The 18044-nt window shown below is 56.6% G+C and overlaps 1 protein-coding gene across 1 annotated transcript in view; it reads right to left on the reverse strand.

The window, feature by feature from the left end:
* The window catches only part of SYT3 (synaptotagmin 3), a 62856-nt gene that overhangs the window by 35250 nt on the left and 9562 nt on the right, over positions 1-18044 (reverse strand). The window contains exons 3-4 of the mRNA XM_090127614.1: positions 16914-17235; positions 5619-5997 (exon numbers count right to left, since the gene is read on the reverse strand). Of these exons, the coding sequence (XP_089983740.1) occupies positions 5619-5997; positions 16914-17235 (701 nt within the window). The remainder of the gene's footprint in view (positions 1-5618; positions 5998-16913; positions 17236-18044) is intronic.

An 18044-nucleotide genomic window follows, 5' to 3' on the forward strand; every position in this document is an offset into this window, starting at 1 on the left:
CCCATTGCCCCCAATGGCCCCTTCTGACCCCACTGACCCCAAAGCCCGCAATGCCCCCAATGTCCCCCATTGACCCCACTGACCCCATTGACCCCATTACCCCCAATGTCCCCCATTGACCCCATTGACCCCATTGACCCCAATGTCCCCTATTGACCCCACTGACCCCAATGTCCCCATTGTCCCCACTGACCCCAATGACCCCAAAACGTCCCCAAGGTCTCCATTGACCCCATTGACCCCATTGACCCCACGGACCCCAAAGCCCCCATTCACCTCAATGTCCCCCTCTGACCCCATTGACCCCAAGGCCCCCACTGACCCCATTGACCCCAATGTTCCCCACTGACCCCAACGACCCCAAAATGTCCCCAAGGTCTCCATTGACCCCATTGACTCCATTGACCCCATTACCCTCAATGTCCCCCATTGACTTCATTGACCCCACTGACCCCACTGACCCCATTGACCCCATTGTCCCCAATGTCCCCCTCTGACCCCATTGACCCCACTGACCCCAAAGCCCCCATTACCCCCAATGTCCCCCACTGGCCCCACTGACCCCAACGACCCCAAAATGCCCCCAAGGTCTCCATTAACCCCATTGACCCCACTGACCCCACTGACCCCACTGACCCCAAAGCCCCCATTCACCCCAATGTCCCCCTCTGACCCCATTGACCCCATTACCCCCAATGTCCCCCATTTTCCCCACTGACCCCAATGTCCTCACTGACCCCATTGACCCCAAGGACCCCAAGGAACCCCTGTGACCCCACTGAACCCATTGACCCCAATGTCCCCATTACCCCCAGTGTCCCCCATTGACCCCACTGACCCCATTACCCCCAATGTCCCCCATTGACCCCACTGACCCCATTACCCCCAATGTCCCCCATTGACCCCATTGACCCCATTACCCCCAATGTCCCCCATTGACCCCATTGACCCCATTACCCCCAATGTCCCCTATTGACCCCACTGACCCCAAAGCCCCCATTCACCCCAATGTCTCCCATTGACCCCATTGACCCCATTGCCCCCAATGTCCCCCATTGACCCCATTGACCCCATTGACCCCAATGTCCCCCATTGACCCCATTGACCCCACTGACCCCAATGTCCCCCATTGACCCCATTGACCCCACTGACCCCAAAGCCCCCATTCACCCCAATGTCCCCCTCTGACCCCATTGACCCCATTGACCCCGTTACCCCCAATGTCCCCCATTGACCCCATTGACCCCACTGACCCCAATGTCCCCCATTGACCCCACTGACCCCACTGACCCCAAAGCCCCCATTGACCCCATTGATCCCCATTGACCCCAAAGTCCCCTATTGACCCCACTGACCCCATTGACCCCATTGCCCCCAATGTCCCCCATTGACCCCATTGACCCCATTGTCCCCAATGTCCCCCATTGACCCCATTGACCCCATTGTCCCCAATGTCCCCCTCTGACCCCATTGACCCCATTATCCCCAATGTCCCCCATTGACCCCATTGACGCCACTGACCCCAAAGCCCCCATTGCCCCCAATGTCCCCTATTGACCGCACTGACCCTAAGGACCCCAAAATGTCCCCAATGTTCCCCTCTGACCCCACTGACCCCATTGAACCCATTGCCCCCAATGTCCCCCATTGACCCCATTGACCCCATTGTCCCCAATGTCCCCCATTGACCCCATTGACCCCATTGACCCCATTGTCCCCAATGTCCCCCTCTGACCCCATTGACCCCATTATCCCCAATGTCCCCCATTGACCCCATTGACCCCATTGACGCCACTGACCCCAAAGCCCCCATTGCCCCCAATGTCCCCTATTGACCCCACTGACCCTAAGGATCCCAAAATGTCCCCAATGTTCCCCTCTGACCCCACTGACCCCATTGACCCCATTAACCCCACTGACCCCATTGACCCCACTGACCCCATTACCCCCAATGACCCCCACTGACCCCATTGACCCCATTACCCCCAATGACCCCCACTGACCCCATTGACCCCACTGACCCCATTACCCCCAATGTCCCCCACTGACCCCATTGACCCCAAAGTCCCCTATTGACCCCACTGACCCCACTGACCCCCAATGCCAACAATGTCCCCCATTGACCCCACTGACCCCATTGCCCCCAATGTCCCCTATTGACCCCATTGAACCCATTACCCCCAATGTCCCCCATTGACCCCATTGTCCCCACTGACCCCAAAAACCCCAAAATGTCCCCAAGGTCTCCATTGACCCCATTGACCCCACTGACCCCATTGACCCCAATGTTCCCCACTGACCCCAATGCCCTGATTGTCCCCCATTGACCCCACTGACCCCACTGACCCCATTGACCCCAATGTTCCCCCATTGACCCCATTGACCCCATTGCCCCCAATGTCCCCCATTGACCCCATTGACCCCATTGACCCCATTACCCCCAATGTCCCCCATTGACCCCATTGACCCCATTGACCCCAAAGCCCCCATTCACCCCAATGTCCCGCTCTGACCCCATTGACCCCATTGACCCCATTGACCCCATTGATCCCCATTGTCCCCCATGTCCCCATTGATTGAATGGTGGGGCTGTGGGGCTGTGGGTTAGGGGGGAAATCTATGGGGCAGAGGAGAAATCTATGGGGCAGAGCTGAATCTATGGGGCAGACCCACATCTATGGGGCAGACCCACATCTATGGGGCAGACCCCCATCTGTGGCTGCTCACCTTGGTCTGGAACTTCTTCTTTCTGTCTGGCAGCAGGTAGGTTTGGACGAAGGGGTTATGGGGCAGCTATGGGGCACAGCTATGGGGCACAGCTATGGGGCACAGCTATGGGGCAGAGCCGCATCTATGGGGCCGAGCTGCATCTATGGGGCAGAGCTGCATCTATGGGGCACAGCCGTATCTATGGGGCAGAGCCTTATGAATGGGGCAGAGCCGTATCTATGGGGCAGAGCCGCATCTATGGGGCAGAGCTGCATCTATGGGGCAGAGACGTATCTATGGGGCAGAGCCAAATCTATGGGGCAGAGCCTTATGAATGGCGCCAAGCCTTATCCATGGGGCCAAGCCTTATCTATGGGGCCAAGCCTTATCCATGGGGCAGATCCACATCTATGGGGCAGAGCCACATCTATGGGGCAGAGCCGTATCTATGGGGCAGAGCCCTCTCTATTGGGCAAGCCTAATGAATGGGGCCAAGCCTTATCTATGGGGCAGAGCCGCATCTATGGGGCAGAGCCGCATCTATGGGGCAAGCCTTATGAATGGGACCCAGTCTTATCAATGGGGCCGAGCCTTATCCATGGGACCCAGCCTTATGAATGGGGCCGAGCCTTATCCATGGGTCAGACCCACATCCATGGGTCAGACCCACATCTATGGGGCAGACCCACATCTATGGGGCAGACCCCCATCTGTGGCTGCTCACCTTGGTCTGGAACTTCTTCTTTCTGTCTGGCAGCAGGTAGGTTTGGACGTAGGGGTTATGGGGCAGCTATGGGGCACAGCTATGGGGCACAGCTATGGGGCAGAGCCGTATCTATGGGGCAGAGCTGGATCTATGGGTCACAGCCGTATCTATGGGGCAGAGCCATATCTATGGGGCAGAGCCTTATCTATGGGGCAGAGCCGCATCTATGGGGCAGAGTCATATCTATGGGGCAGAGCCTTATCTATGGGGCAGAGCTGCATCTATGGGGCAGAGCCCTCTCTATTGGGCAAGCCTAATGAAGGGGGCCAAGCCTTATCTAGGGGGCAGGTCCGCATCTATGGGGCAGAGCTGCATCTATGGGGCAGAGCTGCATCTATGGGGCAGAGCTGTATCTATGGGGCCAAGCCGTATCTATGGGGCAGAGCCGTATCTATAGGGCAGAGCATTATGAATGGGGCCAAGCCTTATCAGTGGGGCCAAGCCTCATGAATGGGGCAGATCCACATCTATGGGGCAGAGCCGCATCTATGGGGCAGAGCCCTCTCTATTGGGCAAGCCTTATGAATGGGGCCAAGCCTTATGAATGGGACCCAGCCTTATGAATGGGGCTGAGCCTTATCCATGGGTCAGACCCACATCTATGGGGCAGACCCACATCCATGGGGCAGACCCACATCTATGGGGCAGACCCACATCTGTGGCTGCTCACCTTGGTCTGGAACTTCTTCTTTCGGTCTGGCAGCAGGTAGGTTTGGACGTAGGGGTTATGGGGCAGCTATGGGGCACAGCTATGGGGCAGAGCTGCATCTATGGGGCAGAGCCGTATCTATGGGGCAGAGCCAAATCAATGGGGCAGAGCTGCATCTATGGGGCAGAGCTGCATCTATGGGGCTGAGCCAAATCTATGGGGCAGAGCTGTATCTATGTACAGAGCCGTATCTATGGGGCCGAGCCTTATCAATGGGGCAGAGCCGCATCTATGGGGCTGAGCCCTATCTATGGGGCAGAGCCATATCTATAGGGCAGAGCCTTATGAATGGGGCCAAGCCTTATGAATGGGACCCAGCCTTATGAATGGGGCCAAGCCTTATGAATGGGGCCGAGCCTTATCCATGGGTCAGACCCACATCTATGGGGCAGACCCACATCTATGGGGCAGACCCACATCTATGGGGCAGACCCACATCTGTGGCTGCTCACCTTGGTCTGGAACTTCTTCTTTCGGTCTGGCAGCAGGTAGGTTTGGACGTAGGGGTTATGGGGCAGCTATGGGGCACAGCTATGGGGCAGAGCTGCATCTATGGGGCTGAGCCAAATCTATGGGGAAGAGCCGCATCTATGGGGCAGAGCCACATCTATGGGGCAGAGCCTTATCTATGGGGCAGAGCCGCATCTATTGGGCAGAGCCATGTCTATGGGGCAGAGCCGTATCTATGGGGCAGAGCATTACGAATGGGGCCAAGCGTTATGAATGGGGCAGAGCCTTATCAATGGGGCAGATCCACATCTATGGGGCAGAGCCGCATCTATGGGGCAGAGCCACATCTATGGGTCAGACCCCCATGTGTGGCTGCTCACCTTGGTCTGGAACTTCTTCTTTCTGTCTGGCAGCAGGTAGGTTTGGACGTAGGGGTTATGGGGCAGCTATGGGGCACAGCTATGGGGCAGAGCTGCATCTATGGGGCAGAGCCGCATCTATGGGGCAGAGCCGTATCTATGGGGCAGAGCCCTCTCTATTGGGCAAGCCTTATGAATGGGGCCAAGCCTTATCTATGGGGCAGGTCCACATCTATGGGGCAGAGCCGCATCTATGGGGCAGAGCTGCATCTATGGGGCAGAGCCCTCTCTATTGGGCAGAGCCTTATGAATGGGGCCAAGCCTTATCTATGGGGCAGGTCCACATCTATGGGGCAGAGCCGCATCTATGGGGCAGAGCTGCATCTATGGGGCAGAGCCCTCTCTATTGGGCAAGCCTTATGAATGGGACCCTGTCTTATCAATGGGGTCGTGCCTTATCCACGGGACCCAGCCTTATGAATGGGGCTGAGCCTTATCCATGGGGCAGAGCCTTATCCATGGGTCAGACCCACATCTATGGGGCAGACCCACATCTATGGGGCAGAGCCGCATCTATGGGGCAGAGCCACATCTATGGGTCAGACCCCCATGTGTGGCTGCTCACCTTGGTCTGGAACTTCTTCTTTCTGTCTGGCAGCAGGTAGGTTTTCACGTAGGGGTCGCTCAGCCCCCCATCTGGGTCCCTATGGGGCAAATCTCGGGCCCGCAGCACCCGGACCAGCAGCTGTTCGCTACCGTAGGAATAACGCAGCGCCACGCTCAGGCGACCGCAGGTAACGCCGGAATTGGGGGGGGGGTTTCGTAGGTCCGACCCCCCCCCAACGTTTCCGATTCCTCCAATCCCAACCCCTAAGACCCCCCCGCCTGGGGGATATAATTCCGGTTGGATTTGACCTAAAGATGTGCTTGGATCCGGCCGCTCTTCTGTTGTTGTTATTTGGGGGTTGTGGGTGGGGGGGTCCGGGCTGCTCGCTGGGTGGGATCTGGGGGGAGAAATTGGGGGGTTAGGGGGGGTCTTGGGGGGCTTATGGGGGCTTTTGGGGGGCTTTTGAGGGGGCTTGGGGGGATTATGGGGGTCTTTGGGGGGGTTCCGGGGGTCTTGGGGGGGGTTATGGGGGGTAATGGGGGTCTTTCGGGGGGCTATGGGGGGTTATGGGGGTTTTGGGGGGGTTATGGGGGTCTTTGGGGGGGGCTATGAGGGGTTATGGGGGGCTTTGGGGGGGCTTGGGGGGGATTATGGGGGTTTTGGGGGGGTTATGGGAGTCTTAGAGGGGGGTTTTGGGGGTCTTAGAGGGGGTTATAGGGGCATTTGGGGGGCATTATGGGGGTCTTGGGGGGGGCTATGGGGGGTTATGGGGGTCTTGGGGGGGTTATGGGGGGTACTGGGGGTCTTTGGGGGGGCTATGGGGGCTTATGGGGGTCTTTGGGGGGGTTCTGGGGGTCTTCTGTTGTTGTTATTTGGGGGTTGTGGGTGGGGGGGTCCGGGCTGCTCGGTGGGTGGGATCTGGGGGGAGAAATTGGGGGGTTAGGGGGGGTCTTGGAGGGCTTATGGGGGCTTTTGGGGGGCTTTTAGGGGGGCTTGGGGGGATTATGGGGGTCTTTGGGGGGGTTATGGGGGGTCTATGGGGGGCTTATGGAGGGTTATGGGGGTCTTTGGGGGTCTTTGGGGGGGTTATGGGGGGCTTATGGGGGGTTATTGGGGGGGCTTGAGGGGGGTATGGGGGAATTGGGCGGGTTTGGGGGGGTCTTGGGGGGGTCTTGGGGGGGGGTTTAGGGGGGTTATGGGAGTCTTAGAGGGGGGTTTTGGGGGTCTTGGGGGGGTTATGGGGGCTTTTGGGGGGCTTTTGGGGGGGCTTGGGGGGGATTATGGGGGTCTTTGGGGGGCTTGAGGGGGGTATGGGGGAATTGGGCGGGTTTGGGGGGGATTATGGGGGTCTTTGGGGGGCTTGAGGGGGGTATGGGAGTCTTAGAGGGGGGTTTTGGGGGTCTTGGGGGGGTTATGGGGGCTTTTGGGGGGCATTACGGGGGTCTTGGGGGGGGCTATGGGGGGTTATGGGGGTCTTGGGGGGGTTATGGGGGTCTTTGGGGGGGGTATGAGGGGTTGTGGGGGTCTTTGGGGGGATTCTGGGGGGTCTATGGGGGGCTTATGGAGGGTTATGGGGGTCTTTGGGGGGGTTATGGGGGTCTTCTGTTGTTGTTATTTGGGGGTTGTGGGTGGGGGGGTCCGGGCTGCTTGGTGGGTGGGATCTGGGGGGAGAAATTGGGGGGGTTAGGGGGGGTCTTGGGGGGGGTCTGGGGGGTTTTATGGGGATCTTTGGGGGTCTTTAGGGGGGCTTATGCGGGGGTTATGGGGATTTTGGGGGGTTATGGGGGGTTATTGGGGTCTTAGAGGGGGATATGGGGGGCTTTGGGGGGTATGGGGGGGACTATGGGGGTTATGGGGGGGTATGGGGGTCTTGGGGGGGTTATGGGGGGTTATGGGGGGTTATGAGGGTTATGAGGGGTTATGGGGGTCTTTGGGAGGGGCTATGAGGGGTCTTGGGGGGCTTTGGGGGGGGCTTGGGGGGGATTATGGGGGTTTTGGGGGGGTTATGGCGGTCTTTGGGGGGTTATGGGGGTCTTTGGGGGTGTTCTGGGGGTCTTGGGGGGGGCTATGAGGGATCTTGGGGGGGGCTATTTGGGGTTATGGGGGGCTATGGGGGGTATGGGGGTCTTTGGGGGGGGTTATGGGGGGCCTTGGGGGGCTTCTGGGGATCTCGGGGGGGGCTATCGGGGGTTATGGGGGTCTTGGGGGATTATGGGGGTCTTTGGGGGGGCTATGAGGGGTCATGGGGGTTTTTGGGGGGGTATGGGGGTCTTTGGTGGGGGTTATGGGGGGCCTTGGGGGGCTTCTGGGGGTCTTTGGGGGGCTTCTGGGGGTCTTGGGGAGAGCTATGGGGGGCTAATGGGGGTCTTGGGGGGGGTTATGGGGGGTTATGGGGGTTATGGGGGGGTTATGGGGGTCTTTGGGGGCTCTTTAGGGGGGGTTATGGGGGGTAATGGGGGACTTTGGGGACGTTATGGGGGTCTTTGGGGGGGGTTATGCGGGGGTTATGGGGGTTTTGGGGGATTATGGGGGTCTTTGGGGGGGGCTATGAGGGGTTATGGGGGGCTATGGGGGGTATGGGGGTCTTTGGTGGGGGTTATGGGGGGCCTTGGGGGGTTATGGGGGTCTTGGGGGGGGTTATGGGGGTCTTGGGGAGAGCTATGGGGGGCTAATGGGGGTCTTGGGGGGGGTTATGGGGGAGTTATGGGGGGTTATGGGGGAATTGGGGGGGTTATGGGGGTCTTTGGGGAGGCTATGAGGGGTTATGGGGGTTTTTTGGGGGGTATGGGGGTCTTTGGTGGGGATTATGGGGGGCCTTAGAGGGGGCTATGAGGGGTCTTGGGGGGGGTTATGGGGGTCTTGGGGAGAGCTATGGGGGTTATGGGGCTCTTGGGGGGGGTTATGGGGGTCTTTGGGGGGGCTATGGGGGGTTCTGGGGGTCTTTGGGGGGGTTCTGGGGGTCTTCTGTTGTTGTTATTTGGGGGTTGTGGGTGGGGAGGTCCGGGCTGCTCGGTGGGTGGGATCTGGGGGGAGAAATTGGGGGGGTTATGGGGGGGTCTTGGGGGGGTTTTGGGGGTCTTTGGAGGGCTTTGGGAGGGGCTATGGGGTGTTATGGGGGTCTTTGGGGGGGTTATGGGGGTCTTAGAGGGGGTTATAGGGGCCTTTGCGGGGGCTATGGGGGTTTTGGGGGGTTATGGGGGTCTTGGGGGGGGCTATGAGGTGTTATGGGGGTCTTTGGGGGGATTCTGGGGGGTCTATGGGGGGCTTATGGAGGGTTACGGGGGTCTTTGGGGGTCTTTGGGGGGGTTATGGGGGAGTTATGGGGGGTTACGGGGGTCTTGGGGGGGTTATGAGGGGCTTGGGGGAGCTTATGGGGGTTTTTGGGGGGGTCTTTGGGGGTCTTTGGGGGGTTATGGGGGGGTTATGTGGGGGCTATGGGGGGCTATGGTGGGTTATGGGGGTCTTGGGGGGGTTCTGGGGGTCTTTGGGGGGGTTCTGGGGGTCTTCTGTTGTTGTTATTTGGGGGTTGTGGGTGGGGGGGTCCGGGCTGCTCGGTGGGTGGGATCTGGGGGGAGAAATTGGGGGGGTTAGGGGGGGTCTTGGGGGGCTTATGGGGGCTTTTGGGGGGCTTTTGAGGGGGCTTGGGGGGATTATGGGGGTCTTTGGGGGGGTTCCGGGGGTCTTGGGGGGGGTTATGGGGGGTAATGGGGGTCTTTCGGGGGGCTATGGGGGGTTATGGGGGTTTTGGGGGGGTTATGGGGGTCTTTGGGGGGGGCTATGAGGGGTTATGGGGGGCTTTGGGGGGGCTTGGGGGGGATTATGGGGGTTTTGGGGGGGTTATGGGAGTCTTAGAGGGGGGTTTTGGGGGTCTTAGAGGGGGTTATAGGGGCATTTGGGGGGCATTATGGGGGTCTTGGGGGGGGCTATGGGGGGTTATGGGGGTCTTGGGGGGGGTTATGGGGGGTTCTGGGGGTCTTGGGGGTTTTGGGGGGGTTGTGGGTGGGTCTTTGGGGGGGTTCTGGGGGTCTTCTGTTGTTGTTATTTGGGGGTTGTGGGTGGGGGGGTCCGGGCTGCTCGCTGGGTGGGATCTGGGGGGAGAAATTGGGGGGTTAGGGGGGGTCTTGGGGGGGTTTTGGGGGTCTTTGGAGGGCTTTGGGAGGGGCTATGGGGTGTTATGGGGGTATTTGGGGGGGCTTAAGGGGGCTATGGGGGGTTGTTGGGGTCTTTGGGGGGTTATGGGGGAGTTATGGTGGCTTATGGGGGGTTCTGGGGGTCTTGGGGGAGGCATGGGGGGCGTGGGGGGGGCTATAGGGTTCCTTGGGGGGGGTTATGGGAGTCTTAGAGGGGGTTTTGGGGGTCTTGGGGGGGTTATGGGGGCTTTTGGGGGACTTTTGGGGGGGCTTGGGGGGGATTATGGGGGTCTTTGGGGGGGCTTGAGGGGGTTATGGGGGAATTGGGAGGGTTTGGGGGGGTCTTGGGGGGGTTTTGGGGGGTTATGGGTGTCTTAGAGGGGGGTTTTGGGGGTCTTAGAGGGGGTTATAGGGGCCTTTGGGGGGCATTATGGGGGACTTGGGGGGGGCTATGGGGGGTTCTGGGCGTCTTGGGGGTTTTGGGGGGGTTCTGGGGGTCTTTGGGGGGGTTCTGGGGGTCTTCTGTTGTTGTTATTTGGGGGATGTGGGTGGGGGGGTCCGGGCTGCTTGCTGGGTGGGATCTGGGGGGAGAAATTGGGGGGGTTAGGGGGGGGTCTTGGGGGGTTTATGGGGGTCTTTGGGGGCTCTTTAGGGGGGGTTATGGGGGGTAATGGGGGACTTTGGGGACGTTATGGGGGTCTTTGGGGGGGGTTATGCGGGGGTTATGGGGGTTTTGGGGGATTATGGGGGTCTTTGGGGGGTCTTTGGGGGTCTTCTGTTGTTGTTATTTGGGGGTTGTGGGTGGGGGGGTCCGGGCTGCTCGCTGGGTGGGATCTGGGGGGAGAAATTGGGGGGTTAGGGGGGGTCTTGGGGGGGGGTTGGGGTGGTTTGGGGGTCTTAGAGGGGCTTATGGGGGACTTTGGGGGGGATATGGGGGGCTTTGGGGGGGCTATGAGGGGTTATGGGGGTTTTGGGGGGCTTATGGGGGTCTTTGGGGGGATTCTGGGGGTCTTAGAGGGGGTTCTGGGGCGCTAAATGTGGGGCAGGGGGTTTATAGGGCGCCCCCCCCCCCCACCCCATAACCCAGCCCAGAGCTTCCCCCCATCTCCCACCCCATAAAACCCCACGACCCCATAAAACCACCCCACAACCCCATCAAACCCCACAACCCCATAAAACCCAAAACCCCATCAAACCCCACAACCCCAGAATCCCATAAACCCAAATCCCCCCCACAACCCCATAAAACCCCACGACCCCATAAAACCCCCCCACAACACCATCAAACCCCAAAACCCCATAAAGCCCCACAACCCCAGAAACCCATAAAACCCCATAAAACCCCAAAACCCCATCAAGCCCCACAACCCCAGAATCCCATAAACCCCAAATCCCTCCCACAACCCCATAAAACCCCACGACCCCATAAAACCCCCCCACAACACCATCAAACCCCAAAACCCCATAAAGCCCAACAACCCCAGAATCCCATAAAACCCCATAAAACCCCAAAACCCCATAAAGCCCCACAACCCCAGAATCCCATAAATCCCCAAAACCCCATCAAGCCCCACAACCCCAGAATCCCATAAACCCCAAATCCCTCCCACAACCCCATAAAACCCCATAAAACCCCATCAAACCCCACGACCCCATAAAGCCCCACGACCCCATAAACCCCCATAAAACCCCATAAATCCCCACAACCCCATCAAACCCCACAACCCCAGAATCCCATAAACCCAAATCCCTCCCACAACCCCATAAAAACCCAAAAACCCCAAATCCCCCCAACAACCCCATAAAACCCCACAACCCCATCAAACCCCACGACCCCAGAATCCCATAAACCCAAATCCCTCCCACAACCCCATAAAAACCCCAAAACCCCAAATTCCTCTCACAACCCCATAAAACCCCACGACCCCATCAAACCCCATGACCCCATAAAAACCCACGACCCCATAAATCCCCATAAAACCCCATCAAACCCCACAACCCCATCAAACCCCACGACCCCAGAATCCCATAAACCCAAATCCCCCCCACAACCCCATCAAACCCCACGACCCCATAAAACCCCCCCACAACACCATCAAACCCCAAAACCCCATAAAGCCCCACAACCCCAGAATCCCATAAAACCCCATAAAACCCCAAAACCCCATCAAGCCCCACAACCCCAGAATCCCATAAACCCCAAATCCCTCCCACAACCCCATAAAACCCCACAACCCCATAAAGCCCCATAAAACCCCATCAAACCCCACGACCCCATAAAAACCCACGACCCCATAAAACCCCACAACCGCAGAATCCCATAAACTCCAAATCCCTCCCACAACCCCATCAAACCCCACAACCCCATAAAGCCCCATAAAACCCCATAAAACCCCACGACCCCATAAACCCCCATAAAACCCCATAAAAACCCACAACCCCATCAAACCCCACAACCCCAGAATCCCATAAACCCAAATCCCCCCCACAACCCCATCAAACCCCACGACCCCATAAAACCCCCCCACAACACCATCAAACCCCAAAACCCCATAAAGCCCCACAACCCCAGAATCCCATAAAACCCCATAAAACCCCAAAACCCCATCAAGCCCCACAACCCCAGAATCCCATAAACCCCAAATCCCTCCCACAACCCCATAAAACCCCACAACCCCATAAAGCCCCATAAAACCCCATCAAACCCCACAACCCCATAAAGCCCCATAAAACCCCATCAAACCCCACGACCCCATAAAGCCCCATAAAACCCCATAAAACCCCATGACCCAATCAAACCCCACGACCCCATAAACCCCCATAAAACCCCATAAAAACCCCACAACCCCAGAATCCCATAAACCCCAAATCCCTCCCACAATCCCATAAAACCCCACGACCCCATAAAACCCCCCCACAACACCATCAAACCCCAAAACCCCATAAAGCCCCACAACCCCAGAATCCCATAAAACCCCATAAAACCCCAAAACCCCATCAAGCCCCACAACCCCAGAATCCCATAAACCCCAAATCCCTCCCACAACCCCATAAAACCCCACAACCCCATAAAACCCCACCACAACACCATCAAACCCCAAAACCCCATAAAGCCCAACAACCCCAGAATCCCATAAAACCCCATAAAACCCCAAAACCCCATCAAGCCCCACAACCCCAGAATCCCATAAACCCCAAATCCCTCCCACAACCCCATAAAACCCCACGACCCCATAAAACCCCCCCACAACACCATCAAACCCCAAAACCCCATAAAGCCCAACAACCCCAGAATCCCATAAAACCCCATAAAACCCCAAAACCCCATAAAGCCCCACAACCCCAGAATCCCATAAATCCCCAAAACCCCATCAAGCCCCACAACCCCAGAATCCCATAAACCCCAAATCCCTCCCACAACCCCATAAAACCCCATAAAACCCCATCAAACCCCACGACCCCATAAAGCCCCACGACCCCATAAACCCCCATAAAACCCCATAAATCCCCACAACCCCATCAAACCCCACAACCCCAGAATCCCATAAACCCAAATCCCTCCCACAACCCCATAAAAACCCAAAAACCCCAAATCCCCCCAACAACCCCATAAAACCCCACAACCCCATCAAACCCCACGACCCCAGAATCCCATAAACCCAAATCCCTCCCACAACCCCATAAAAACCCCAAAACCCCAAATTCCTCTCACAACCCCATAAAACCCCACGACCCCATCAAACCCCATGACCCCATAAAAACCCACGACCCCATAAAACCCCACGACCCCATAAATCCCCATAAAACCCCATCAAACCCCACAACCCCATCAAACCCCACGACCCCAGAATCCCATAAACCCAAATCCCCCCCACAACCCCATCAAACCCCACGACCCCATAAAACCCCCCCACAACACCATCAAACCCCAAAACCCCATAAAGCCCAACAACCCCAGAATCCCATAAAACCCCATAAAACCCCAAAACCCCATCAAGCCCCACAACCCCAGAATCCCATAAACCCCAAATCCCTCCCACAACCCCATAAAACCCCACAACCCCATAAAGCCCCATAAAACCCCATAAAACCCCACAACCCCATAAAGCCCCATAAAACCCCATCAAACCCCACGACCCCATAAAGCCCCATAAAACCCCATAAAACCCCATGACCCAATCAAACCCCACGACCCCATAAACCCCCATAAAACCCCATAAAAACCCCACAACCCCAGAATCCCATAAACCCCAAATCCCTCCCACAATCCCATAAAACCCCACGACCCCATCAAACCCCCCCACAACACCATCAAACCCCAAAACCCCATAAAGCCCCACAACCCCAGAATCCCATAAAACCCCATAAAACCCCAAAACCCCATCAAGCCCCACAACCCCAGAATCCCATAAACCCCAAATCCCTCCCACAACCCCATAAAACCCCACAACCCCATAAAGCCCCATAAAACCCCATAAAACCCCACAACCCCATAAAGCCCCATAAAACCCCATCAAACCCCACGACCCCATAAAGCCCCATAAAACCCCATAAAACCCCATGACCCAATCAAACCCCACGACCCCATAAACCCCCATAAAACCCCATAAAAACCCCACAACCCCAGAATCCCATAAACCCAAATCCCTCCCACAACCCCATAAAACCCCACGACCCCATAAAACCCCCCCACAACACCATCAAACCCCAAAACCCCATAAAGCCCCACAACCCCAGAATCCCATAAAACCCCATAAAACCCCAAAACCCCATAAAGCCCCACAACCCCAGAATCCCATAAAACCCCAAAACCCCATCAAGCCCCACAACCCCAGAATCCCATAAACCCCAAATCCCTCCCACAACCCCATAAAACCCCATAAAACCCCATCAAACCCCACGACCCCATAAAGCCCCACGACCCCATAAACCCCCATAAAACCCCATAAATCCCCACAACCCCATCAAACCCCACAACCGCAGAATCCCATAAACTCCAAATCCCTCCCACAACCCCATAAAAACCCACAACCCCATAAAGCCCCATAAAACCCCATATGATCCCATAAAACCTCATAAAACCCCATATGATCCCATAAGACCCCCATAAAACCCCACAAAACCCCACAAAACCCCCATAAAGACCCCATAAAACCCCCATAAGCCCCCCTACCTTCCCCCTTCCCTCTCCATGGGCAGTTCGGGCGCCCCATAGAACCCCCAAAACCCCACAAAAAACCCCACAAAACCCCATAAAACCCCAAAAGACCCCAAAAACCCCATAAGACCCCATAAAAACCCCATAAAACCCTATAAAAACCCCACAAGACCCCACAGAACCTCACAGAACCCCATAAGACCCCATAAGATTCCATAAGACCCCATAAAACCCCATAAGACCCCATAACAACCCTCCAAAGCCCCCCAAACCGCCCCAAAACCCCACAAAACCCCATAAAACCCCATAAAACCCCAAAACCCCATAAAACCCCCCAAAACCCCACAAAAACCCCATAACCCCCCTACCTTCCCCCTTCCCTCTCCATGGGCAGTTCGGGCGCCCATGGAACCCCAAAAACCCCATAAAACCCCAAAAGACCCCAAAAACCCCATAAAACCCCACAAAACCCCATAAAAACCCCAAAACCCCATAACCCCCCCCAAAAAACCCCATAAAAACCCCATAACCCCCCTACCTTCCCCCTTCCCTCTCCATGGGCAGTTCGGGCGCCCCATAGAACCCCAAAAACCCCACAAAAAACCCCACAAAACCCCATAAAACCCCAAAAGACCCCCAAAACCCCATAAGACCCCATAAAAACCCCACAAGACCCCACAGAACCTCACAGAACCCCATAAGACCCCATAAGATCCCATAAGACCCCATAAAACCCCATAAGACCCCGTAACAACCCTCCAAAGCCCCCCAAACCGCCCCAAAACCCCATAAAACCCCATAAAACCCCACAAAACCCCCCAAACCCCAAAAGACCCCAAAAACCCCACAAAAACCCCATAACCCCCCTACCTTCCCCCTTCCCTCTCCATGGGCAGTTCGGGCGCCCCATAGAACCCCAAAAACCCCACAAAACCCCACAAAACCCCAAAAGACCCCAAAAACCCCATAAAAACCCCATAAAACCCCATAAAACCCCATAAGACCCCATAAAAACCCCACAAGACCCCACAGAACCTCACAGAACCCCATAAGACCCCATAAGATCCCATAAGACCCCATAAAACCCCATAAGACCCCGTAACAACCCTCCAAAGCCCCCCAAACCGCCCCAAAACCCCATAAAACCCCATAAAACCCCACAAAACCCCCCAAACCCCAAAAGACCCCAAAAACCCCACAAAAACCCCATAACCCCCCTACCTTCCCCCTTCCCTCTCCATGGGCAGTTCGGGCGCCCCATAGAACCCCAAAAACCCCACAAAACCCCACAAAACCCCAAAAGACCCCAAAAACCCCATAAAAACCCCATAAAACCCCATAAAACCCCATAAGACCCCATAAAAACCCCACAAGACCCCACAGAACCTCACAGAACCCCATAAGACCCCATAAGATCCCATAAGACCCCATAAAACCCCATAAGACCCCGTAACAACCCTCCAAAGCCCCCCAAACCGCCCCAAAACCCCATAAAACCCCATAAAACCCCACAAAACCCCCCAAACCCCAAAAGACCCCAAAAACCCCACAAAAACCCCATAACCCCCCTACCTTCCCCCTTCCCTCTCCATGGGCAGTTCGGGCGCCCCATAGAACCCCAAAAACCCCACAAAACCCCACAAAACCCCAAAAGACCCCAAAAACCCCATAAAACCCCCCAAAAACCCCACAAAAACCCCATAACCCCCCTACCTTCCCCCTTCCCTCTCCATGGGCAGTTCGGGCGCCCCATAGAACCCCAAAAACCCCACAAAACCCCACAAAACCCCAAAAGACCCCAAAAACCCCATAAAACCCCCCAAAAACCCCACAAAAACCCCATAACCCCCCTACCTTCCCCCTTCCCTCTCCATGGGCAGTTCGGGCGCCCCATAGAACCCCAAAAACCCCACAAAACCCCACAAAACCCCATAAAAACCCCACAAAACCCCATAAAAACCCCATAAAACCCCCCAAACCCCAAAAGACCCCAAAAACCCCACAAAAACCCCATAACCCCCCTACCTTCCCCCTTCCCTCTCCATGGGCAGTTCGGGCGCCGTCTGACTGACCCTCAAAGCCCCTTCGGCTCCCGACCCCAAATCCATATAGGATCTTTCTTGGGTGGTTTCCGACCCCAAATCCCCCCTTTCCGTTTCTCCATATGGGATCCCGACGGGGTGCAGGGGGGGGGCGGTTTTTCGGCTTCCTCCTCCTCCTCCTCCTCCTCCCCCCCCTTTATGCCTCCACGGCACCCAGCACAGCTTCCAGGACACGAAGAGGGAAACCCCGAGGAGGACGACCCCACAAAACGTCACGATGACGGACAGGAGGGACACCGAGATGTCTGCGGGGGGGGGGAAAAACCCTATAAGGATCCTATAGGGTCGCATCACCCCATTGGGATCCCATTCATCCCATAGGGAACCCATAAACCCATAGGGAACCCATAAACCCATAGGGATCCCATAACCCATCCTATATGGGTCCCGTAACCCCATTGAGATCCCATAACCCTATAAGGATCCTATAGGGTCGCATCACCCCATTGGGATCCCATTCATACCATAGGGAACCCATTAATCCCATAGGGAACCCATAAACCCATAGGGATCCCATAACCCATCCTATATGGGTCCCGTAACCCCATTGAGATCCCATAACCCTATAAGGATCCTATAGGGTCACATCACCCCATTGGGATCCCATTCATACCATAGGGAACCCATAAACCCATAGGGAACCCATAAACCCAAAGGGATCCCATTAATCCCATAGGGATCCCATAACCCAGCCTATATGGGCCCCATACCCCTATAAGGATCCCATAACCCCATTGGGGTCCCATTAACCCCATAGGAGTCCCATTAATCCCATAAGGATCCCATTAATCCCATAGGGAACCCATAACCCCATAGGGATCCCATAAACTATCCTATATGGGTCCCATAACCCCATTGGGGTCCTATAACCCTATAAGGATCCCATAAACCTATATGGGGTCCCATTCATCCCACAGGAAACCCATTAATCCCATAGGGAACCCATAAACCCATAGGGATCCCATAAACCCATAGGGATCCCATAACCCCATAGGGATCCCATTAATCCCATAGGGAACCCATAACCCCATAGGGATCCCATAACCCATCCTAT

Source organism: Phasianus colchicus, chromosome 31, assembly GCF_987193195.1.
Source record: "Phasianus colchicus chromosome 31, bPhaCol1.hap1.1, whole genome shotgun sequence".
Classification (NCBI taxonomy): Eukaryota; Metazoa; Chordata; class Aves; order Galliformes; family Phasianidae; genus Phasianus; species Phasianus colchicus.